Here is a 21,532-nt window from a genome sequence, read left to right as displayed (position 1 = left end):
CAACACATACACACTGACCAATGCATGGTGCCAAGATTCCAAATGGCTGAGAGAGAACTATCTAAGTGCAGAATAGGCCAGTGGCTATGATTCAGTCTTATGTTGCCTGCCCGTGTGCATACTAACAAATAAGGCAAGTCTGGTTGCACCATGTGGGAACACATGCAGAGTGGGCCTGTGCGTTACAACAGCAGATGAAGGCTCCATCCGGTGTGCTGACTCTAAAGGCTGGTACCAGACTGTCTATGTAGGAGCATCCTAAAAGTACTGGTTTCATAGACTCTTCTCATCTGTAATTTTATGTTCTGGATAGGTGAGACAGCCTGATATTATGCAAAGGCCATAAGCTCTGGTATTTGAACAGATCTAGGTCATTAGAATCCTAGGCTGTTTTTGTGGTAGCTGTGTGATCTCATGCAAGCCATGAATGAACCTCCCCTGTGAAATAGTAAATGAGAAGTACTGGACAGTGTCTGGAAAACTAAACAAAAACCATGCTGTTGTCACAACTGCTGCTACCAGCACAGCCTTCTCAGCTCTGCCCTTCTGCCAGTGAGCAAAGGTCAGAACCTCCAGAGCCCAGGAGGAACAGGAGACTCAGTGAATTGGCAGAGCAGAAGGCCAAGCCATTGAGCACAAGCACAGCCTACAGCAAGCCTTAGACCAGACATTTCCCAAGCTGACCCATGACTTCTGGGACACAGAGCTGGATGCATGCTTTAAGTTTACCTTAAAAGTTGTGGAGTGGCCAAGTTTAAGTCACCATGCAACATTCAGGTGTATCATTTACCTATACCATGTCTTTTTAGTCAAAAGTAGTTGTTCCCTTCTTTGCAGATAGGAATAATTAAAGTTCTTGAGTCATTTCTTGGCTTATGTTTTAGGTTTTACTTTTCCCCAGCCTAGTAATTTTGTTAATTGTGGCCTCACCAGGTGTTTCTTAACCAGAGGGCTCTTGAGGCAACCCACACCACCATAAGAGAGGACTGGGCAGGAGTGGGGATCAGGAGAGGGGGTGGGACAGGAAGAAGGGTGGTAGTTCTTAGGACCTCTCTTGTGAGCAGAGGTTCAGAAGCAGTAGCAGCAAGAATAAAGTCTTAGTGTGTGCACAACGCTTCCCTTCACTGCTAAGTTGAATCACCTAGTGCGAGAGCCCACCAGACACAGAGGTGGGGCCACCCTCAGCTGCTGTAGTGTTAGGGGGTTGGTATTTTAGCTGCCATCTTTCTCACTACAGTACCATCAAAAGCACTGACAGCAGAGATAGAGGGACACTAGGCACCAGAGTTTGACTTCTGTAATGTATGATAAACTAAAGGAATTGAACACATGAGCCAGGCTTATCTAAGGGCTCCTGACCACACAGTCCCATCCCACCCCATCCCCACCCACACCCCACCCTCCTCCTCTTCCTCCTCCTCCTCCCCCTCTAACTGCATGTTTCTCTGCAGTCCTCCCTGATTCTGGAGCAGCATGTGTGTATGGCAGCTGGCACAGGTCCGCTAGAGGAAAGGACTTCAGTGACACATCTAGCTCAGGTATTTCTGTGCTGGGTTTTGTTCCTAAAAAGGGAATTTGTATTCCTCAATTCTTTCTCTTGTCCTAGAAAAGAAACCTAAAGTATTATTAAACAGAAGATGAAGTCAGCCAAGGACAGGTTACTGCCATCAGCCCTGTCCCCTGCCCTTAGATCATGCAGGATAGCATATGTAGACTATCTGAGGAAGTAAACAGGAAACTGGCTTCCTGTGCTATGAGGAACCACTTCCCCAAAAGAATCAGAGAATTCAATTTAATTTTGGAATTAACTTGTATAAACTATTCTAAAACAAATACCAAAGCCAGATCTGGATTCTAATTCCTTCAGGGCCAGCCATCTTTTAGTGCTACAGTCTCAACTAAGGAACGTGGAAAGTGGGAGGAAGGCATAAAAAGTCCCTATGGCTGTTCTTCTGAACACAGGCTCTGGTAAGGATGGCCCTGGAACCAACTCCTGAACACTTAACATGAACAGCTCAGTCCAAAGACACAGGAGGATAAAAGCTGGTATATAAGCTGCCATGCCTACGGACTCTTATCTTCTACCAGTTCTTTGAGTCCACAGACCATCAGCTGTATGCCACAGCCCATTAACAAATGTTACAGGCTATGCAGTGACGTCTGCCTGAGCCCAGGGAGCCTACTTAGCACTTTAAAAAATACTGCAGGACCCTTCAGAATCTTTTGCTTGCTGACTTTCTCAATACCTTACCACTCAGACCACCTTGTACCCAGCTCCTGCCCACTTGTAGCTCCATTCACACTTAAAGTAGTTCCCTCTGCTGGAATTCACTGAGGAATCTTTGGTTCACTACATCCTGGCGGTACCAGGCAAGGGCTTATAGCAGTAACACATGCTTTCCACAGAACCTGTATGTTCATCAATGTGAAAGGATGAGGGGTCCTTTTTTATTCAAATAACATCTACTAAACTGTAAATAGTGGTACATAAAGAAATCAGGGGCTGAGGGTGTATCTGGCTTACTAAAGATAAATAAGACAATTATGGATAAAAACTTGAGAGAAGGCAGCAGGAGAGCAAATGCTGATCATGTACAAGGCTCTGGATTCAGTTCCCCAGCCTGCACTCATGGAAAAGACAAAGAATGCTTACCTCTTAATGCCCGACAACTATGAAAGGCAAAACTGTGTCTGTCCAGCAGGAGGCAGACTTCCACACTTTACCTACCTGATCACACAGCATCGATGAGACCAGAAACAGTAAAAGGTTGCTCTGATCTTTGGGGCAGATCATCTGTGAATGCAAACTGAATAACTTCCTGAGAGACAACTGATCTAAAACAAGCTTAGTTTCTTAAACTGGACTACAGCTGTACATAAGTGTACATAGGAGGATGTTTATTGTAATATTTACAATTAAGAATGGAACCAAGGGCTAGAGAGATGGCTCAGTGATTAAGAGCACTGACTGCTCTTCCAGAGGTCCTGAGTTCAATTCCCAGCAACCACATGGTGGCTCACAACCATCTGTAATGGGATCTGATGCTCTCTTCTAGTGTGTCTGAAGATAGCGACAAGTGTACCCATACATAAAATAAATAATTCTTTAAAAAAAGGAGGAAGGGGGATTCAAGATAAATGCCATACCAAGTGGCTAAAGTACAACATTACTGCAGACAGGTTAGAACTGTGACCAGGCCCAGCAAGGTGGCCCAGTGGCTACAGGTGCTTGTTGCTAAGCTTGGTGATCCACCTGAGTTTGATTCTTAGGACCCATGAAGAGGAAGAAAGGAACTGACTCCAGCAAGTTATCCTCTCACCTCCCTATGTGTGACAAGGCAACCTCCCCCCAACAAGCAAATCAAACTGATGTCAAGCCCTATCAGTGGCATGGAGAAATAATCACAGTGCATTAAATTTTTTGAAGCTGTGACACAGCACTATTCCACTTTTATAATATACTAAATTTGAAAGAATTTAACAGCGGCTTTCAATGGAGAACATGACTGTATATGTTTTTGTATTATCTTTATTTCTTTTAGGCAGAATCTGAAAAGCCCATTTAAATTTAAAAAGGTAAATTTCTGCTATTGATACATGTATCAGCATTAATTCTATTCTAGCAGCATTAATGTGAGGCAACGCACGCACGCATCCACCCACCCACCCACATGCCAAAACTAAATAGACCCAACAGAGCTGGAACTCACTGATTCTTTGTTCATGTTGGTCAATGACACATCTTCCAAAATGTCAAGCACAAACAGAATTCAGTGTAAACTAACATTTAAAGGCTGGTAACTTAATGAATTGGGTTTTCAGGGTTGGTGGTGTAAACACACATGAACCCTTCCTTGGGTTCTATCCATATGCTTGTAATCCCAATACTCTAGAAGGACCAAGAGTTCAAGGTCATCCTTGGCAATCTAAGGGGTTTGAAACCACCTTGTTGCTACTTGGGACCCTCAAAGGACCAACAATCAGGCTCAGTGCCAGGACTGCAGATACACTGCACTACTTTTTTGCGTGGGTTCTAGTGATCAAATTTGGGTCCTTTGCTCACCCATCAGGCACTTTGCCAACTGAGCTAATCTCCCCAGCTCCTTAAGTGGTTTTAAGATGCTGCAGGTTACCAAAAGCTGTATGAATTATGAATGGCCAATAAGCATACAAAATGATGCTCAGTATTATTTCTGACTAGGGAAATGTAAACTAAAACTACAACAAGACAGCCATACATGTTTATTAGGATGGCTAAAATTAAAAACAAATTCATAAGACCAGTAAGATGGCTCAGTGGGTAAAAGTACTTGCCAGTCAAGCCTGATAACCCAAGTTCAGTCCTGGGTCCCCTAAAATCCGAGCACTCTTATAGCAAGATGGGAAGCAGAGATAAAAGAACATTGCTTGATTCAATAGCCAGAAACAATGAGACTCTGTCTCAAGAAAGAGGCAGGAAAGACCTGACTGCTAAAAGGCACGCTCTGACCTCTGTCTGCACTATGGTTTGCATGCTCCTGCATTCCCATGTAGTCATAACAAGAGCAACGGCAGTACAAGAGCTGTGCTAGTGAGTGCAGATGGCCTAGCCCTAGCAGTTGGTCATAAGCTAGATAACCCAACCACTCCTAGGTATCTTGTTCATTTTAAGATGAAACTTTAAATTTAAGGAGGCACAGTAACACATGCCTGAAACCCCAGTACTTAGGAGGTGAACATAGGAGAGTTATAAGTCAGAGAAAACTGTCTAGGCTAGTCCCATCTCAAAATAAGCAAATTTGAACATTTATAACAAAAAGCGAAACAACCCAGGCCAACTGAAGGAGAATGCATTAATTGTAGTACATCTGCACAATGGAATATTTAATTTGAAAAAAGGGAATGAATTATAGATACACTTAGTAATAACCCATATTAAGTGAAAGATGCCAAGAGTATAGGTGCTTCTCAGCTTAGTGTGGCTAAATCTGTATCAAATAATTCTAAGATGAAATATATTTAAAAATGTTTTAAACCACCTAACTCTGGAACATTATAGCTTAGCAACATAACCGTGGAGTATAGGCTTTACCTTCGAGCCTGTGATGGGAGGACAGAGGTCACCACGCAGCCAGCATCACCAGAGTAGAGCTCTCATGTTACTGCCCAAGGAGAAGCCAAACACTCAAGTGCAATTTCTCCTGAATACATATTTTTATTTCACTGTCAAGTTGAGAAGTCAAGGAACTGAATCATTAAAAAAGGACTGTACACTATGACCTATTATAGAACATGACATTTTTGAAAAGGCAAGGTAAAGACTGAAGAGTAGATTCATAGCTACCCGGTCCAGCCTTAAGAGTTTGACTACAAGACTACAATCAACAACATTAGAGTTTTAGGACATCCTATGTCTTGATTATGGGAGAGGCTGATGTCTCCGCCAAATTACTGATGGCCACCAACCAGAAAACAAGCATTACTTTTGTCCTTTGGGTGGCCAATCACAAAGACCACCTCCTGCCAGCCCAACTGTTTCTTTAGTGATGCTGAGGATCAGACTGCACTTTAGTCACACTGTGCAAGTACACTGCCACTGAGCTACACCCCCAGGTAGACAACCCCTTTCTTCCATTCAGAATCCAACTTCCGAATGAAGGAGGTTACTAGCCTAGTATTGTTAACTGGATCTCAACTTTAGATACACCAGTGTTTATTTTCCTTAAAGATCCAAATTTATCTCATTGTCTATGTATGTCCAGAAAATGTAGAGGTGGGCCCAGTAAGTAGTAGCCCTCTACAATCTAGACATTTGGGACACAGAAGCAGGAGGGGCCACAGATTTGAGATCAGCCTGTGTTTTTGGTTTGGCTTTTGTTGTTGTTTTGGCTTGTTTTCTTTTTTAAATTGGGGTTTGGGGCAGAGAAAGAATGAGAGAGAGAGAAGGAAGGAGGGGAAGAATATAGCGCCCGAGAGTGGATGGAGGAAGGAAAGAAATGTAGACACAGAATTATAAATGTGAAACATAAGTATAGAAAAGGATTTTTGTAAAGCCAGTAACATTTTATGTTGTTCTAAATTTTAAGGCAATGTTTTCTGTGTTAAATTATCTGGGATCACACAATCAACCCGTCTGGTCTTTTGGCACCCCTGCAGTCTATCCTGGCGCCAGAGAAGCTGACCCTAGCCTATGAAGGATCTTCATGGGGAGCAGAAGAATTGGGCCCTTTTCTACGTTTATGCCTCATGGATCAGAACTTCCCAGCATTTGTGGAAGAGGTGGAGAAGGAACTTAAAAAGATCACAGGGTTGAGAAACTAAAAGCCCTGCACATGTATGCAATTAAGGAACTGAAGGTATTTGAATAAAGAGTATTATTCCAAGCACCTTTTATCAATGTTTTATTGTTAAAAACAGGTGAATTCACTTTTTTTGTACACCATTGCACTTCAATAATTACACAGAACACAAGTACATGCATCTACAGTTAGTACCGCATGAGAACCCAGTCAGGTTATAAAATCTATCATCAGTCATGAAATCAATGTGAAAATACAGTGTCAAACCAAAAGGTATAACTAGAGTTGCATAGAATATCACCATGCTATTAACATTTCAGGGTCATTGAAAACAAATGGGAAATTATAAAAGTTGCCTTGATTGAATATACAAGAATAAGGTTCGACACATCAGTGCAAAAGATTTCAGAATTTACATGATTTGACAAAAGGAAAAATAGTCACTTAAAAAGCAATCATACATATATACTGCAATTCATTCTAGCCGTTCAGTGGACTGTTCCAGGTTCTTAAAGTTATAGGGTAAGTAAGCCCTTAGAATGACAGACTTAAGTTTATACTCTCATCTTTTTGTACCAGAACTGCAGCTTCCTCATCTGACAACAAATAATAAGGAATGAGTATCAGCAGCTTAAAAATGAAACTAGCTTTGACTTTATTTTGGATTTCTCCCACCCCCAAAAATATAAATATATATATATTTATATACTGTATATATCTGTAGGTTTTGCTGTACTTTACAAAATGATCACTAGATGGCAGCAGTGCATTTAGAGCTTTGCCAATTTAACAGCTGTATAAGTAAAAAATGGCGCATGCATGATCTGATCCTCAAAGGACCTTTCGCTTCTATTTAAATATTTTAACAAAGGGAGGGAAAGCAACATTCACAGCACATCAAGCCCAAAATAGTTTACACCTTCTACACTGAAGCATTGTTTAAAATGTACCTGGCTAGGTCACCCTTATAGGAGAGGCTAAATAAGGCATGCTTTAGACGGTCATTGTGGTGTTGCTCACTTGAAAGGGAGAGACCAAAGAGGTCCAAGCAGAAAACTTAGCAGGTCATGTTGCCATCATTTTTCAGGAACCTAAAGAGCTGAAAAAAGAAAGATATCTAGAAATTAAAAGAATATGCACTGCCACTCCATCACAACATCAGTGCCACATCAGATACAGCGTTGTTCAAACAGCATGCGCAGGGATGTGGTAATGAAACTCTGATCTCCATGTGCCCCTAAGCATTCTGGTCACCATCTCTGTCATGCCTTCAGCAGAGACCACACAAAGTACTGACAGGTTTTTGGGTATAATCTGCCTAAGCATGTAACAATTTATTTCTTTTTAATCCTTTTAAAAAATATGTAAGAAGACTGCAATACAAGGTGTTTAACATGAAATGAACCTAGTATAAATATGTGGGTCAATACAGCTGAAAGGCATTCCTTTCCATCCACTGCAGGGAACAGAAAGAACTTGTTCCATTAGTATCAGCTAGTCTGAAATTATCTATAAAGTCTTAACACATAACACCAACTACTGGAGAATTTGTAGCAAGGTGAGCAGAAGCACAGTTCATTTAAATAGAACTTTCAAGTCTCTTAAAGAAGGCATACTTACATTAAAAGCAGTACTTAATTTGTGTTTCTCTGGCGCAAGTTTTTATCTTTGTGATTGTTGGTAGAGTTGGTTTTCCTTTGGAGGAAAAATTGGACTGTGTGAGTTCAACTAGTCACATCATTTGAAAAGGTACCACATGGAAACAGACTCCTCACTTCCTTCCATCCCTGGTGTAGAAGCAAACTCTACTAACAGTGCATAGTAATATTCTACACCTCCTACTTTCAATCAATAGATCCTTCAGACTCCCAAGGCAAACAACACACATGTAACTTTCCTTTAGATTTCTGAACTACAAACTACTTACAACAGTGAGAGAGACATATTCCTTTGAATACTAATTTCTTAACTGATAAAAGGTGACCAGCAACAAGCCATGCTGAGCCCTCTGGCTTTTAACCTGCCAGCTACCAACTATCCCTCTTGCTTCTTATAATCTCCAACTCTAGGAACCCTGGCAACCTTAGACTCATTTCACTCTTGGATGTCAGCAACTTTTAATAGAACTAGACCATTATTTAATTCTACAGTCAAGTTTGAAGTTAACTTATACTATCAGTTTAAACATGTCAAATGCATAAACTTTCTTTAAATTTCTTTTGCATACTATTTACTTCTATGGCTAAAAACAAGACCTGGCCTAAGGATCAGAACATCACCAGTCAGAATTATTTCAGGCTTTAAAAGTGTACATTGTCTTCTCTTACAATCTTTAGTATTCCTTTTGACTAAAACTGCAAACACAACAAAATTCAATCAGAAACTGTAAAGTTGTGTCCAATGAAGTACTCACATTGGCCCGGCTGGTTCATCATCTATATGAGATGTTCAGTTTTTAATAATCCAAGAGACATAAGAAGAAAGGAGAAAACCATTAGACTCTACCTAACAACGAGCAGGACAGTAAACTGCAAGTGGCAAACATGGCTATTCATAGCATTTATTAAAGGCCATTCCATCTGGAGGTGCAAAACACTCATGAAGTTATTTCTAAATTCAGTTTTAATGGCGGATATGCTGTTTCAATGGTTTTAGTTAACACTTTGAATGCTCATCATGAAAAACTGCAACTGTAGCGGACAGATAGGCTGTATCATTGTACTCATCTTGTCCCCAAGTTCCAGTGGTTCACTCTTATATAGATGAGAAGACAAACCAACATTTCAGTTGTAAAATCCTGCTGTTCGTTTTCTTGTGGAGAATGTATGCAGTTCTTCAATGTAAATGGATGTGTACATTCTATACATTTAACTACACATCCTCACTTCCCCAGAGGGCACTGTTTTTCCGCTGTTTTACAATCTTTATGAGGTTATTAATCTGAAGAATGAGAGTGAGGAAAAGGAAGCCATAATAGTTCAACCTAATCCTTGGCTACCCATGCTCAACTGGGCCAACAAGACACCTATGAAAAGCAGAGGATGTTCTGTGACATCACAGGGAGAACTGAATTGTGACAACCCTGTAAAAAGGACTCCACACAAAAAGATGGGTTCACTATTGTGCCCTGGCCAAAACAGGAGCCATGACATAGTTGTTTAATTAAAACGTTTTTGTTATTTGTGTTTAATTGTCAATACTTTGTAATTCTGACAACTTGGTCTCCTCTTAGTAGATATGCATACATTGAGAAAATGTCATTAAAATCAAAAAATGGTATTTAAAAAATCTACAAGGGGAGGAAGCAAGAAAGCACCCTTTGTTTTTACTGTAAAAAAAGTTGGGTAAACTAAGATATTTTATAACAGTTTGATTTCACTGAAGGCATCTAGAAAAACTCTCAGCAGGATTCCACAAGGGGGCTTGGTGCACATGAAGCAGTTATGGAGATTACAATCTTGGTGTAGGCATCTGCAGGAGCACATGTCAGGAGTAATGTCTGTCAGGGAGACATTGCTCCACCTGTTCCTTTCAGGCAACGGAGAGGCAAAGCCACCGCCAGCACACAGTGACTGGAGCAAAACAGGATTAAAAAAAAAAAAAAAACTAACCACGAACCAATGACTCATCAGCAAAACAATAGACTAGCAACATACCAGTGTCCACAGGAGTCCACTACTAACAACAGTACTAGTAAAACAGGTACAGAGGACTAACTAGGACTCTGGACACCCAAGACAACTGTTTGCTGTGTATGCAGTGGAAAGATACAAGGACATATCAGATACTAAGACACACAAGCCCAGCCCGAACCCTCCCCTCAGCACAGCCTACTCAGCACCCAGGGCAGGCAAATCAGATAACATGCTAGAAGCTAAGCACCCTGGAAATTTAAAGACACAGGATTAATTTTAGTGTGCATCCCAAAATACAAAATTCTAATGCAAGACTCCCAACTTTACAAAACAGGAGGGGGTAATCACAAATGCAAGTCAGTTTTTCCCTAGCAGGACACTAGACTAACCCAAGAGCACTGCACACCACAGGCCTTTCTCTTGGCATGGGGGTGTACCCTGGTGTCTAGAAATACCACTTTCCAACCTAACAAGCTGGCCACATGCAAAGGCTGGCATGTGAGTATGTGAGCAACAGTGTTTCTGGTGTAGCTGCCATGCCTGAAAGTGGGAGCCGCTGTGACTCAACTGCGTCTAAATCCCAGGAACCCCCTTTGATTCCCAAATCCACTTGGACACCACAAAGAAGAGGACACCCACCCCCTCCTCTCCTGCACTGAGCAACTGTCTGCAGCATTACTCTCCCATACAGGCCAGACAAAAGAACAACTTGACCTCCACAGGAAGGTCAGGAGAGAAGAACAGAACTACAGAGAAAGGCACAAAATAAAGTAAATGAGGACTAAACAGCAAACTAAAATCCAAATTAGTTGTGAAAGTGAATGAGGTAAACTTGAGGAAAGTGTTAACATCATGAACTGTGCATTGTATAGACTGAAGCTGAGATTAAACAAACTCCAAAAAGCATGCATATCGCCATACTTACCACCATGTTTTAAGGGTTTGATGCAATTGAAGGGGGAAAAAAAAGAAGTCACAGTAACCGACAAATATTAACATACCCCAAACCCTCAGGCCAAAGCCGCCTTAAACAAAGACTGTTCTCTCCACCTGGGGATTACTCACAGCCACTGGCTACATGAGAGGAAGAGGACTGAGGGGAGAATGAAACAAGATGTTTCTGGAATCCATCTGATGAGTGTGAAGTGCCTGATGGAGTGGTGCACACACTGATTTGCCTGATTGCTTTGTCCTTAGTGAAAGTGTGGCTGCCCTCAACACCCCCTACCCTGACGCACACCTCATTATATAGGGAGGGCACTAATATATCGTAAGTAACATACTGCACCCACTATACAACACAAAGTGATGGCTTTAGATTCAAAGCAGCCAAGAGCCATAGAGTCAAAGCCCCTATGCTACTGCAATCTCCTCACTGACAGACTTTTGTGGTAGTGGGATGGAGTAATAGGATCTACGTCCCAGACTGGCCTAACTCCCTACAGTCCTGCCTACACCTCCTAGGTGCTAGGATCCCAGGCATGTACTGTCACGGATGTTTATAGGTTGCTGAAGATCAAAGTGAGGAACCACGCCTGCCAGTCAAGCCCCGATACAGAGTAAGCTACATCCTCTCAGCCTTACCCCTCCTCACCCCCCCCACCCCCTCCTAAGCAGGCATCAAACTCAAAATCCTGCTTCAACCTCCCAAAAACTCCACTTACATTTTGCCTGATCTCAGAAGGGTTAACACTAAACCCAAGAGAAATGATAGTTATTTAGATAGTTTAGATAGTTATTTCAATCATTTCCTCTTGCTTCATTTAACTGTATTTCCTCATAAGGTGCTTGTGACTGATCCTAGTTAAGCACAACGAATATATTTTCAGTTCAGTGTGTCTAAAAGAACTCAGATCAGTTACTAAATAGTGCTCTCCCACTTCTGCCCTCCAAACCTGCAAGAACCTTGTTCACCAGTAAATTAAGGAAGAATCCTTTGACCAACTTACAAAATTACCAGTGTGAAAACTGAAGATTCTCTAATGCTAACATTTTCTTCCTTAAATCAGTTGTTTAGATCAATGACTATGAGGCACTAGACTGTCTGAAGACCCAACTGAAGGCCCAAGACTGAGTAGAATGCACCCCAGCCTCCATCTCCCAGTGTGCAGAAGGAATCCTGGGAGGGACACACTAACAGCACTCTGAGCTGAGTCTGAAAAGGACTAACACAAATGTGGCTCCAAGTATGAGTCCGGTTATAAAAGAAGGAAGACCACACTACCTAACACTCTCAGGAGAACATTCAATGAAAAAGCAAAGCTCTTATTTGACTCTATTATTGACTTGTTACTAAGAACACTAAAAGCAAAAGTAAGTGTGTAAATAATCTATCTAGGAGATAATGTATGTGGTGCTGATTCTTCTGTGAAGTGGCCTGGGCACTCAGGAGATAAGGCCAAAGCTGCTTTTGAAGGAAGCAGTTAACCTCAACCATATACATTCTCATATGACAAATCTAAAGAGATGCATGTGTTTTAATTAAACTCTACTTGTCTTCTTTTATACTGTTGGACTGATCACTGAGTGCTTTCCTACTTACGGAGATAAGTTACCAATAACCACAGACTACTGAAAATACAACTGTGTGAGTTCTTAGAGAGTTCACTGAGGCTCAAATAACCATGAGAGTTGATAATAAACCACTTATTTGGTAAACAAAGAGCACACCAGACCTACAAACACTATGCCATAGTGGCATAAATGGGCTAACAGACATTATGGGTAAAATTTCATCACTGAAACATTCTTAGTTTGTATCAGACAGAGTGCATCTCTTCAAGAGACTGTAAATCAATGTATGTATATGTGTGTGTATGTATGTATGTATGTATGTATGTATGTATGTACATATCTATGTATCTATGAATCTATCTATCTGTAATTTAGAGAGGAGCAAATGGGAAGAAAGTGAGTTTGCCGTCCTCATGAACTGAGTTGGAGTTGAGAAATTTAACAAAAGAAAGGCCACAACATACAGAATATTCGCTGAAGATCAACACACACCCTTCTTCCAGAGGAAAAGCCAAAAACAGAAGAGGGAGATGGAAACAGAGGAATCTAAGAATGCTGAAGTGGGGCAGGGATGTGGAGATGGAAAATGGGCCCTGGACAACACTGGCTGTCAGGAAAGGAGAGAAAGTAAACTGCAACCGTTCCAGAATCCCAGCCTTTCACCCAATCCAGCGACAAAGAAGTAAAAGCTGCTTGCATGATGACATTCTCCTGAGAGACCCTGCAAGTAGGTTTTACTTTGCACTTACCCTGTAGTCATATGTTTTGTGTAGAATTCATTTATTCTATATAGGAATTTATTTTATTATGTTCCATCCAGGCAGCTGTTAGAAAACTGCCCCCTGCCCCCATTTCGGTTTAACCACCAAAGAACTTTTAAATGGATAGCTATCTCCATGACCAGGCATCTGTTTGTCAGACAGAACTATCACTAATCACTTCTAAAGTCTAACCTGAAGCCTGCTGGGATATTAACAAAAGTGGCTTTACAAGGCTGGTACCTCTGATGGGGACAAGCTAAGCCAATGTATAACTACTGTAAAAATAGAAATCATCTTTGTCTTAAAAACCAGGCTTTGAAACCCATCTATGCTTCTTCTTAGCTGACTTTTTGCCTCCTTGGCTTTATAAAAGGTGAAGATAGTATCTGACACAGTTAATGTTGTATCTTTCTCAGTCTCACTGGTCTTTGGGGTATTTTTTCCCTTTTTGGGAACAAATTCAAGGTCTTGTGCTCTAACACTGACCCAAATCTAAGTCCCTAGGCTCCTAACTAGCAAGGTTTAAAACATTCTGAGGGGACAATAGTCCTGAATTATAACTGTTCCCAAATATCCAAGCTGTAAGAACATGGAAGAGAGGCAGCACTCTCCTCTCCTATACTCTACCTTGGGAGTCCTAACATTTAACAGGAAAAAAAGAAAAGTGTGGAGGAAAGGCATCAGGGACACATGAGAACCCCAAGAATGAATTTTCACTTCATAGAATGAGAAAGCAAAACTGGGGACGTCCTTTGTGGCAAGGAACTGGACAAAGGCCTCTCTGCTTCCAGCTCAAGTCTCCCATCTTTCCATCCAGCTCACTGATGAAAAGTACATCGGGAGAGGAGCCCACCAGGTCTTCCCGCAGAGATCAGTGTTCAGGAGACCTCCTCACCAGTGTCAGTACTCACTCTAAGACTCTACTTACTCCAGGCAAGAGATTTAAGAGCTGCTGAGAAGAAAGGAAAAGAAAGAAAAGTGGTTGTTGCTCTCAAATATGTCCTTTCAGAGTCTAATGCCATGCTATGCCTTTGAGGATTTCTCTTTCCAAGAGAGTACAAAGCTTCAGTTAACGCTGTCCACTGAGAAGTGTGGTATGTTGTGGAGAGAGGTAACGCACTGTAGTCCTACTGCTCGGTGACATGGAGCCATCCACTCTGGGGAAGACACTGTAGCACAAGCAGATAGCAGCTAGCACCACCACCATTGCCCCAGGCATTCTGCACTGAGCTCGGAGCACATCCTCCAGTCTAGTCAGTGACAGGCAACGAGCAGTCATGGTTGGTTGGCCAACCAATTTATATTTGCTGATACAATTAATATTACAGCCCATAGGGATAAAGATGGGGCTTTTTAAGAATCTGGAACACTAATGATATAACTTCCATAAGTAGGTTCTCTGTAACCAAATTCACAAGACTGTCATAAAACTTTCCTAATTTTAAGCATATCCCACAAGTAAGACTTCCTTCAAGTCTTATTATGCTTTCTAATAATGAGTCAAAGGTGTTTCTACTCCTGTTATATCTTCCGTCACTCTGGGCCAGCTGAGGGACATGTCCTAGTGTGTCAGTTGAGGAGTTGGTATTTATTCTTTTAAACCTAGAAAGTAAGCTACATCCTCTCTACCATTCTTGTCTGTGAGACACAGACAGAAAAGCCAGAAGGTAAGAGGCCCTTGAAAACCTTTCAAAGGGACCAACCAAAGGAACCATAATCTGGCTTCTTCCAATGCCTTTCTGAACACAGTCTAAACTGCACTGGGGCAGTTAGCTTATAGGGACTATGCCAGGTAATCATGTGACAACCAATCAGATACCTTAAATCTGCCTGAAAGAACAGGTGGCCTGTGATCTTGGGGTGGCTTCTAGGCTTGACTTGGATTCTCCTCAAGCTCAATCTGCCTGATGATCTGTATTGAAGGAGGACAGAGCTGAACAAAGAGTTTGACAGCTGCCCATCACCACATGGCCTGAAGGACAAGGTCTAGGGTTTGGAGAACACCTAAACAGGGAGAGAGCTAATTATATCTCTAGGTGGCTAATAAAAAAAATCGTAGGAAGTAGGGAGCATAGATTAATAACCAGTATAAAAAGTTTTCTTTCTTTCCTTTTGGTACGTAACATGAGTCCTTATATTCCTCTTTCAGCAACTGGAAACTACCCAAGGAACCAACCCCAACTTTACTATTTTGTTGGGATGCTCTTACCATCAGGAACCTCATCTGGCCTCTTCCTCTTCTCATACACAACAATGATCACCACAAGGATGATGATTTCAGCCAGAATTCCCAAGAAAGGCCAAAGTGGGGCAAGGTGGCTCCGTACCCTGAGGACTGTGGAAACGGAGGCAGAGCCAATGGAGTTGGTGGCATTACATTCATACTCTCCAGGATCTTCTGTGATTTGGAGATTCACAATATTCAATTCAGTGTAATTCTCCTTGTTGATGATGAAGAAGCGACCAGAGCTATTGGAAATCTCCTGGGGGGAAAAGGCAGATCAGAGTGGATAAGCTACCCAAGGGAGGGTGACACTGTCCTCCATTTTTATCAGGATACTGGCTGGAATGAGATACTATCTTTGTTCAAAGAATTTTGAGCACTTAACTGATGACTTCCTTCAGTGTTCATCCAATACAATTATTATAGAATAGAATATACAAGTTTCCATTATTCATACTCTTCAAAATTCCAGATTGAGTGGAGGCCTATTGCTTGCCTCACAAAGAAATTTAACAAATGCTGCTTCAAAAGTGTGTTGCGGGGAGGGGAGGAGAGAAGGTCAGGGTGTACCACACTCTAGCAGTAAGAAGCTGAGAAGCAAGATATGCATTGTTGGGCGTGTCTGAGAGTCTCGGGCCTGTCTGGTAACTTCAGAGCCAGCACATTTACTTTTTCACTTGGTAAGTCTTTAAACTTCTCTCAGAAGCAATGCTAAAAAACTTGCTCTCAGGAGGGAGCAGAGATAAAACCCTAACTTCCATTCCAGGACTCTAGGATTAAAGAAAAACCCTATTCAACCAGTCAACAAGTATCTACTAATTAGTATGTACCTATATATCCCCTACTAAAGTGAAGTAAATATGCACATGGAAAATCCTGACAGAAAAGTATAGAAGAAATCTAGCTTCCAAGAAGGGAAAAAGAGTGCCATAGGCAAATGCATTCATTGCCCAAGCCTGAGTTACACACCTGGAACCTAGGTTGGCAAGAGAAAACAAGACTCCTAAAAGCTGTCCTCTGATTTCATTGTATGTGGGATGGTATGAGAAAACAGATGAATGACTTCAGGGTTTTTGTTTTTGGTTTCTTTTTGTTTTTAAGCAAAAACCAGTGTCGGATGGAGAATTGTGAGATACTGAGGAGCAGGAAAGCTTCAAAGAGCTGATCTTAGCACACAGTCATGGAGGAGGGGTAGCTGTAACAGGTTATGAGCACTCTAGACAGTGCATGTCTGTAAGGCAGGAGCAAGACAGCACATGAACAGAACTTTGCACTGTTCTTAAAGGACATGGGTAAGAAAGGAGTGTATAGAAGACTCAGCATCTCCACCCTATACTGGCAAGAATTAACAACACACAAAACAGCAGAGGACAGAGGAAGATTATCACATTATCACAGTTATAGCACATATGGATTTGTCACATATAGCACAGTTGAAATGGGGACCTTAAGCCTTCACAGTGAAATTCCAACTTCCATCCCTCAAAAGATGAAAGTGCTGAGTAATTTCTATCAGCTTTGATGAAAGTCAGAGACTCCCTACCCCGTGTCCAGCAGAGAAACAGATACTCCTTCCTAGCACCTTAGAAGACACAGTGGCTGTCTGTGAAAACACTCAGGTCAGCATCTTGACCTCCCAGCTCGTCATCCAGGCCTTATCCATATTTGACATTGTTCTATCAAAAGGTCATAAAGTGAGAAATATACAGAACTTGAAATAAAACTACATAATATCCTTGATTTTGCCACTAATATATGTTGGTTAATATGTGACTTTTCTAAAGAAACTGGATTAGATGATTTACAGGGTCCTCAGAATCATCTGAGGGCTGGTAATAAAAAAAAAAAAAGATGCCTATTAGGTATAATCTACATGCTAAAAGTATGAAAATCCCATCAGAAAGGAGATCTGGTTAGAAATCAGAGAATAAAAGGCACCAATACACTATTTAAACACTATCAAGAGCCACTCCACAGGAGCTCAAAGATGGCTCAGCAGTTATAAGCACTTGCTGTGCAATTATGATGCCAGTGTACATGTAATAAGCTAGGCATCCTGAACACACCTCTAACCCCAGCTCAGAGAAGGGGTGGAGACAGAAGAATTTCTGGGGCTTGCTGCTTTTCACCCTAGCCAAGAAAACATGAGCCCTGGGTTCAAGGAAGCCTCTGCCTCACCATGAGGAAACTGATGAGGAAAATACCTAACACCTTCTTTGACTTCCACATTATGCACTGATGGGTGGACTCCATCCCCACACAAATAAAATGAAGCTTAAGAATTATTTAGGATCACAGAGATGGCTGAGCAGTTACATGTATTTGCTGCTCTTACAGAGGACTGGAATTCAGGTCCTAGTACCCACAACAGGCAGCTCACAACTATCTGTATTCCTGCTTCAAGAGATCTGACACCCTCTTCTGGCCTATGTAGGCACCCACACAAATGTGCAAGCTAACACATACAAACACACATAAATAAAAAATACATCTTTTAAAAAATTATTTCACAGACTGGAAAGAATGTTCTTTGACCTTTTGAGAAGCAAATATTGCCAGATTACAAATGCCTATGTCTGCTCTTTATCTCCAGAGAGTGCACCCAATTTTCATTTGGTATTTTCTGAATCTTAGGAATATACTTTTTTAAAAAGAATTATTGGGGTTGGGGATTTAGCTCAATGGTAGAGTGCTTGCCTAGCAAGCGCAAGGCCCTGGGCTCGGTCCCCAGGTCAAGGGGGTGGGGGGGGGATTATTTATTTTATATATTTGAGTACACTGTCTCTGTCTTCAGACACACCAGAAAGGATATCAGACCCCATTACAGGTGGTTGTGAGCCACCATGTAGATGCTGGAAATTGAACTCAGGACCTCTGGAAGAGCAGTCGGTGCTCTAAACTGCTGAGCCATCTCTCCAGCCCTTTAGGAACATACTTATACTACCTTTTCTTCCAAAGAACAAATGAAAACAACCCAATACAGAATCATAGCAAAACATTTAGATTAGCTTTAGCTCTGTATTCAACTGTGAAGGCAAGCAATCTATTCCCTTACCAGACAAAAGCTGTGTACAAATCATGTACACACAAAGCTGGATAGAGACTAAACTCTATATTCAGTATAAACTGCAATTTACTCCACAATGCCCCAAGCCATGCCTACATCAAAGAAACAGATGCTGCTATAACTAGCACAGATGTCCTCTATACCACATAAATCTAGGTATAGGTATAAGGGCTACCTCCTACTCACCTCAAACACACCATTCTCCTTCTTGCGCCACATCCATTCCGGGTGGGGGTAGCCAACAGACTTGCAGTACATCATAGCATCCTGCCCTTCATTTTTGTTTTCACTGCGTTTATGGCCAGTGATGTCAGGAGCAGCTGTGAAAAAGTGTTAAACCGTTACCACCTAAGATACCAAAGGCCTTACCTACTGACTCAAGAGTCTTGCTTCTAATGCTATCAGTCTTTATCAAAGCTGAATATGAAGGTGTATTGAAAAAACCTTTTGAGTCACAATAGGGTAAGAAGATCAATTTCACCCCCTACCCTTACTTACCAAAGCATCAAGGAAATACCAGAGTTAATACTGTAAGAATTTCTACCAATGTAGAACCTACTGAAAAAACACACAAGCTCAATTGTCCTAACTACCCAAACATGTTCTTCAGGAAACATGTAAACAGAAACACTGTCACTTATGTAGGCCACATTTTCTTCTTCAAACACCTACAATAACTATGCATTGTGTTAAATGTCATGCATTTTCTTAAGAAAATGAAAATTCCTTTAAATCTAGATATGTAAAAATCAAGCCTATTAAATGATACGTGAAAATCAATATATGCTTTAAGAGCTACTGAAAACCAACCTGAACTCAATCAGGAAAACCAACATCAAGCCCACTGGGCTTAACCAGTGAAGAAAAGAATAATCAGGAACCTCAACTAACATCCTCAAGGGGTTTGTAAACAGAATAAAAACCTAACTTGAGGCCTGGCGGTGGTGGCGCACACCATTAATCCCAGCAATTGGGAGACAGAGGCAGGTGGATCTCCGAGTTTTAGGTCAGTCTGGTCTACAGATTAACTACTAGGACAGCCAGGGCTACAAAGAAAAACCCTGCCTCCAAAAATACCTGACTTGAGACAGGTATGGTGGCATATCTACTGGGAAGCAGAGGCTGGTATATAGAGACTTGAAGGGCAGCCTAAGACTACACAGCCACACCCTCTCTCCAAAAAGGAAATAAACAAGGCTGCCATGTTTGACAGCCTGATTTAGATCTCTGCAACCTACATGATGAAAGAAAAGAACAACACACACATTTGTCCCCCAACCTATACCCCTTCTAACAAACAAACAAACAAGTCCTAGCATTCATATGGAAGCACAAAAGAACTTGAAAGGCCAAAACAAAAAAACAACACTAGAGGAATTACCATTCCAGATCTTTTTTCTTTTTTCTGCGCCCCCCCCCCCCGAGCTGAGGACTGAACCCAGGGCCTTGCGCTTGCTAGGCAAGTGCTCTACCACTGAGCTAAATCCCCAACCCCACCATTCCAGATCTTAAGCTATATTATAGACCACAGTAATGAAAACAATTTGGTACTGGTACAAAACAGACAATCAGACCAATGTAAAATCTGAAGGGTCGAGTACACATAACTTCAGCCACTTAATAATTGATAAACATGCCAAAAACATAAGCTGGAGAAAAGACTGCATCTTCAAAAAGTGAAGCTGTGATATAGATGGAGAAAAATAAATTAGGCATGTAGCTCTCACCTCGAACAAAAGCTAACTCCAAATGGATCAAATACCTAAACTTAAACTTGCAACACTGAAACTGCTAGAAGAAAATACAAGCATACCTCATATGACACAGTACTTATATGATAGAGGACATGAAAAGACTATGAATCGGACTCCATTTGCCTAACAATTAAGGGCAACAATTGATAAGTAGGACATTCCTAAAACTAAAAAGCTTCTGCACAGCTAAAGAAACAATCAACTTGTGAAAGGGAGTCCAAAGGATGGGAGATAATCTTTGCCAGCTATACATCTGACAGAATTAATATTCAAAATATACTCAAAACTATTTTAAAATAAGACTCATTCAAAAAAAAAAATGGGCCTGGGTCTTACAGAAAGTTCTCAAAACAACCTAAAAATAACTAAAAAAAAAAAAAAATCCATCATCTCTAGCAAGTAGGGAAATTCAAATCAAAACAACATTGAGATACCCAGTCAGAACGGCAAAGATCAACAAAACAAACCTACAACAAATTCTGAAGGTTGACGACGATAGGGTAAAGTGGAACCCTCCCTCCCTCCCTCACTGTTGGGATTACAAAATAGGGCAGCCACTATGGAAATTGGTGTGGAGAATTATTACAAAACAAAACAAAACAAAACAAAACAAAAAACTTAAAGACTCAGCTATACACTCCTTGGCATATGACCAAAGGACCTGACACCCTACTCCACAGACACTTGCTCAGCCATGTGCATTGCTATGCAATATAGCTAGGAAATTTAAACAACGTAAATGTCCTTCTACCGACAAATGGATACTAAAATGTGGCACATAAACACTACAGAATACTATTCAGGTGCAAAGGAAATTGAAATCATGAACTTTGCGCTAAGTGGCTAGAACTAGAAAAGATCATATTGAGTGAGGTAACCCAGATCCAGAAATACAAAACATCACATGAGTTCTCTCATTCGAAGTTTCTAGCACTCCAAATCTTCAAATATGAGTACATCAGCCACCAAAATGGCGTAACTGTATGGTGCAGTAGTGGCACATAGCATACCACTTAGTGGTAACCAGCAGCTCTCTAATGAGATTTAAGAATGCTCAACAAAAGACAGCACACAGCACGCTTGGAATTAGAAACCCAGCCACCCAAAACAGTGCTAGTGAAGTAGTCTTGGAGGAGAATCTACAACCACCATTTTACTAAACCAACGTAAGTCCTAACTAAATACTTGTCCTTATAACTACAAAAAAAATGTAGTCCTCACCCCTCAGGAAGGAAACTTCTCTTTGCAAGAGATAGAGACCATTATAGAAAACTACAACTGATAAAAATGCAAAGCTGT

At 41.2% G+C, this 21,532-nt stretch overlaps 2 protein-coding genes across 7 annotated transcripts in view; one reads left to right on the top strand and one right to left on the bottom strand.

Moving 5' to 3' along the window:
* Rec114 (REC114 meiotic recombination protein) overlaps positions 1 to 6,501 on the top strand; it is a 92,007-nt gene extending 85,506 nt beyond the window's left edge. For 2 of the 3 annotated variants that reach the window (XM_032909598.1, XM_032909597.1), the window contains exons 5-6: positions 1,452 to 1,538; positions 6,136 to 6,365. In XM_032909598.1, the coding sequence (XP_032765489.1) occupies positions 1,452 to 1,538; positions 6,136 to 6,300 (252 nt within the window). In that variant the 3' untranslated portion in view covers positions 6,301 to 6,365. Of the gene's footprint in view, positions 1 to 1,451; positions 1,539 to 6,065 lie in introns of all 3 variants that reach the window. The other variant, XM_032909599.1, reaches the window with a different exon arrangement.
* The window catches only part of Nptn (neuroplastin), a 66,262-nt gene continuing 51,094 nt past the window's right edge, over positions 6,365 to 21,532 (bottom strand). For 2 of the 4 annotated variants that reach the window (XM_032909594.1, XM_032909596.1), the window contains 5 exons: positions 18,666 to 18,799; positions 15,398 to 15,671; positions 8,692 to 8,701; positions 7,899 to 7,973; positions 6,368 to 7,377 (listed from right to left, as the gene is read on the bottom strand). In XM_032909594.1, the coding sequence (XP_032765485.1) occupies positions 7,913 to 7,973; positions 8,692 to 8,701; positions 15,398 to 15,671; positions 18,666 to 18,799 (479 nt within the window). In that variant the 3' untranslated portion in view covers positions 6,368 to 7,377; positions 7,899 to 7,912. Of the gene's footprint in view, positions 7,378 to 7,898; positions 7,974 to 8,691; positions 8,714 to 15,397; positions 15,672 to 18,665; positions 18,800 to 21,532 lie in introns of all 4 variants that reach the window. The other 2 variants (XM_032909593.1, XM_032909595.1) reach the window with 2 other exon arrangements.

Source organism: Rattus rattus, chromosome 8, assembly GCF_011064425.1.
Source record: "Rattus rattus isolate New Zealand chromosome 8, Rrattus_CSIRO_v1, whole genome shotgun sequence".
Taxonomy (NCBI): domain Eukaryota; kingdom Metazoa; phylum Chordata; class Mammalia; order Rodentia; family Muridae; genus Rattus; species Rattus rattus.
Note: the sequence above shows the minus strand (reverse complement) of the source record. Positions and strands in the feature narration are given on the sequence as shown.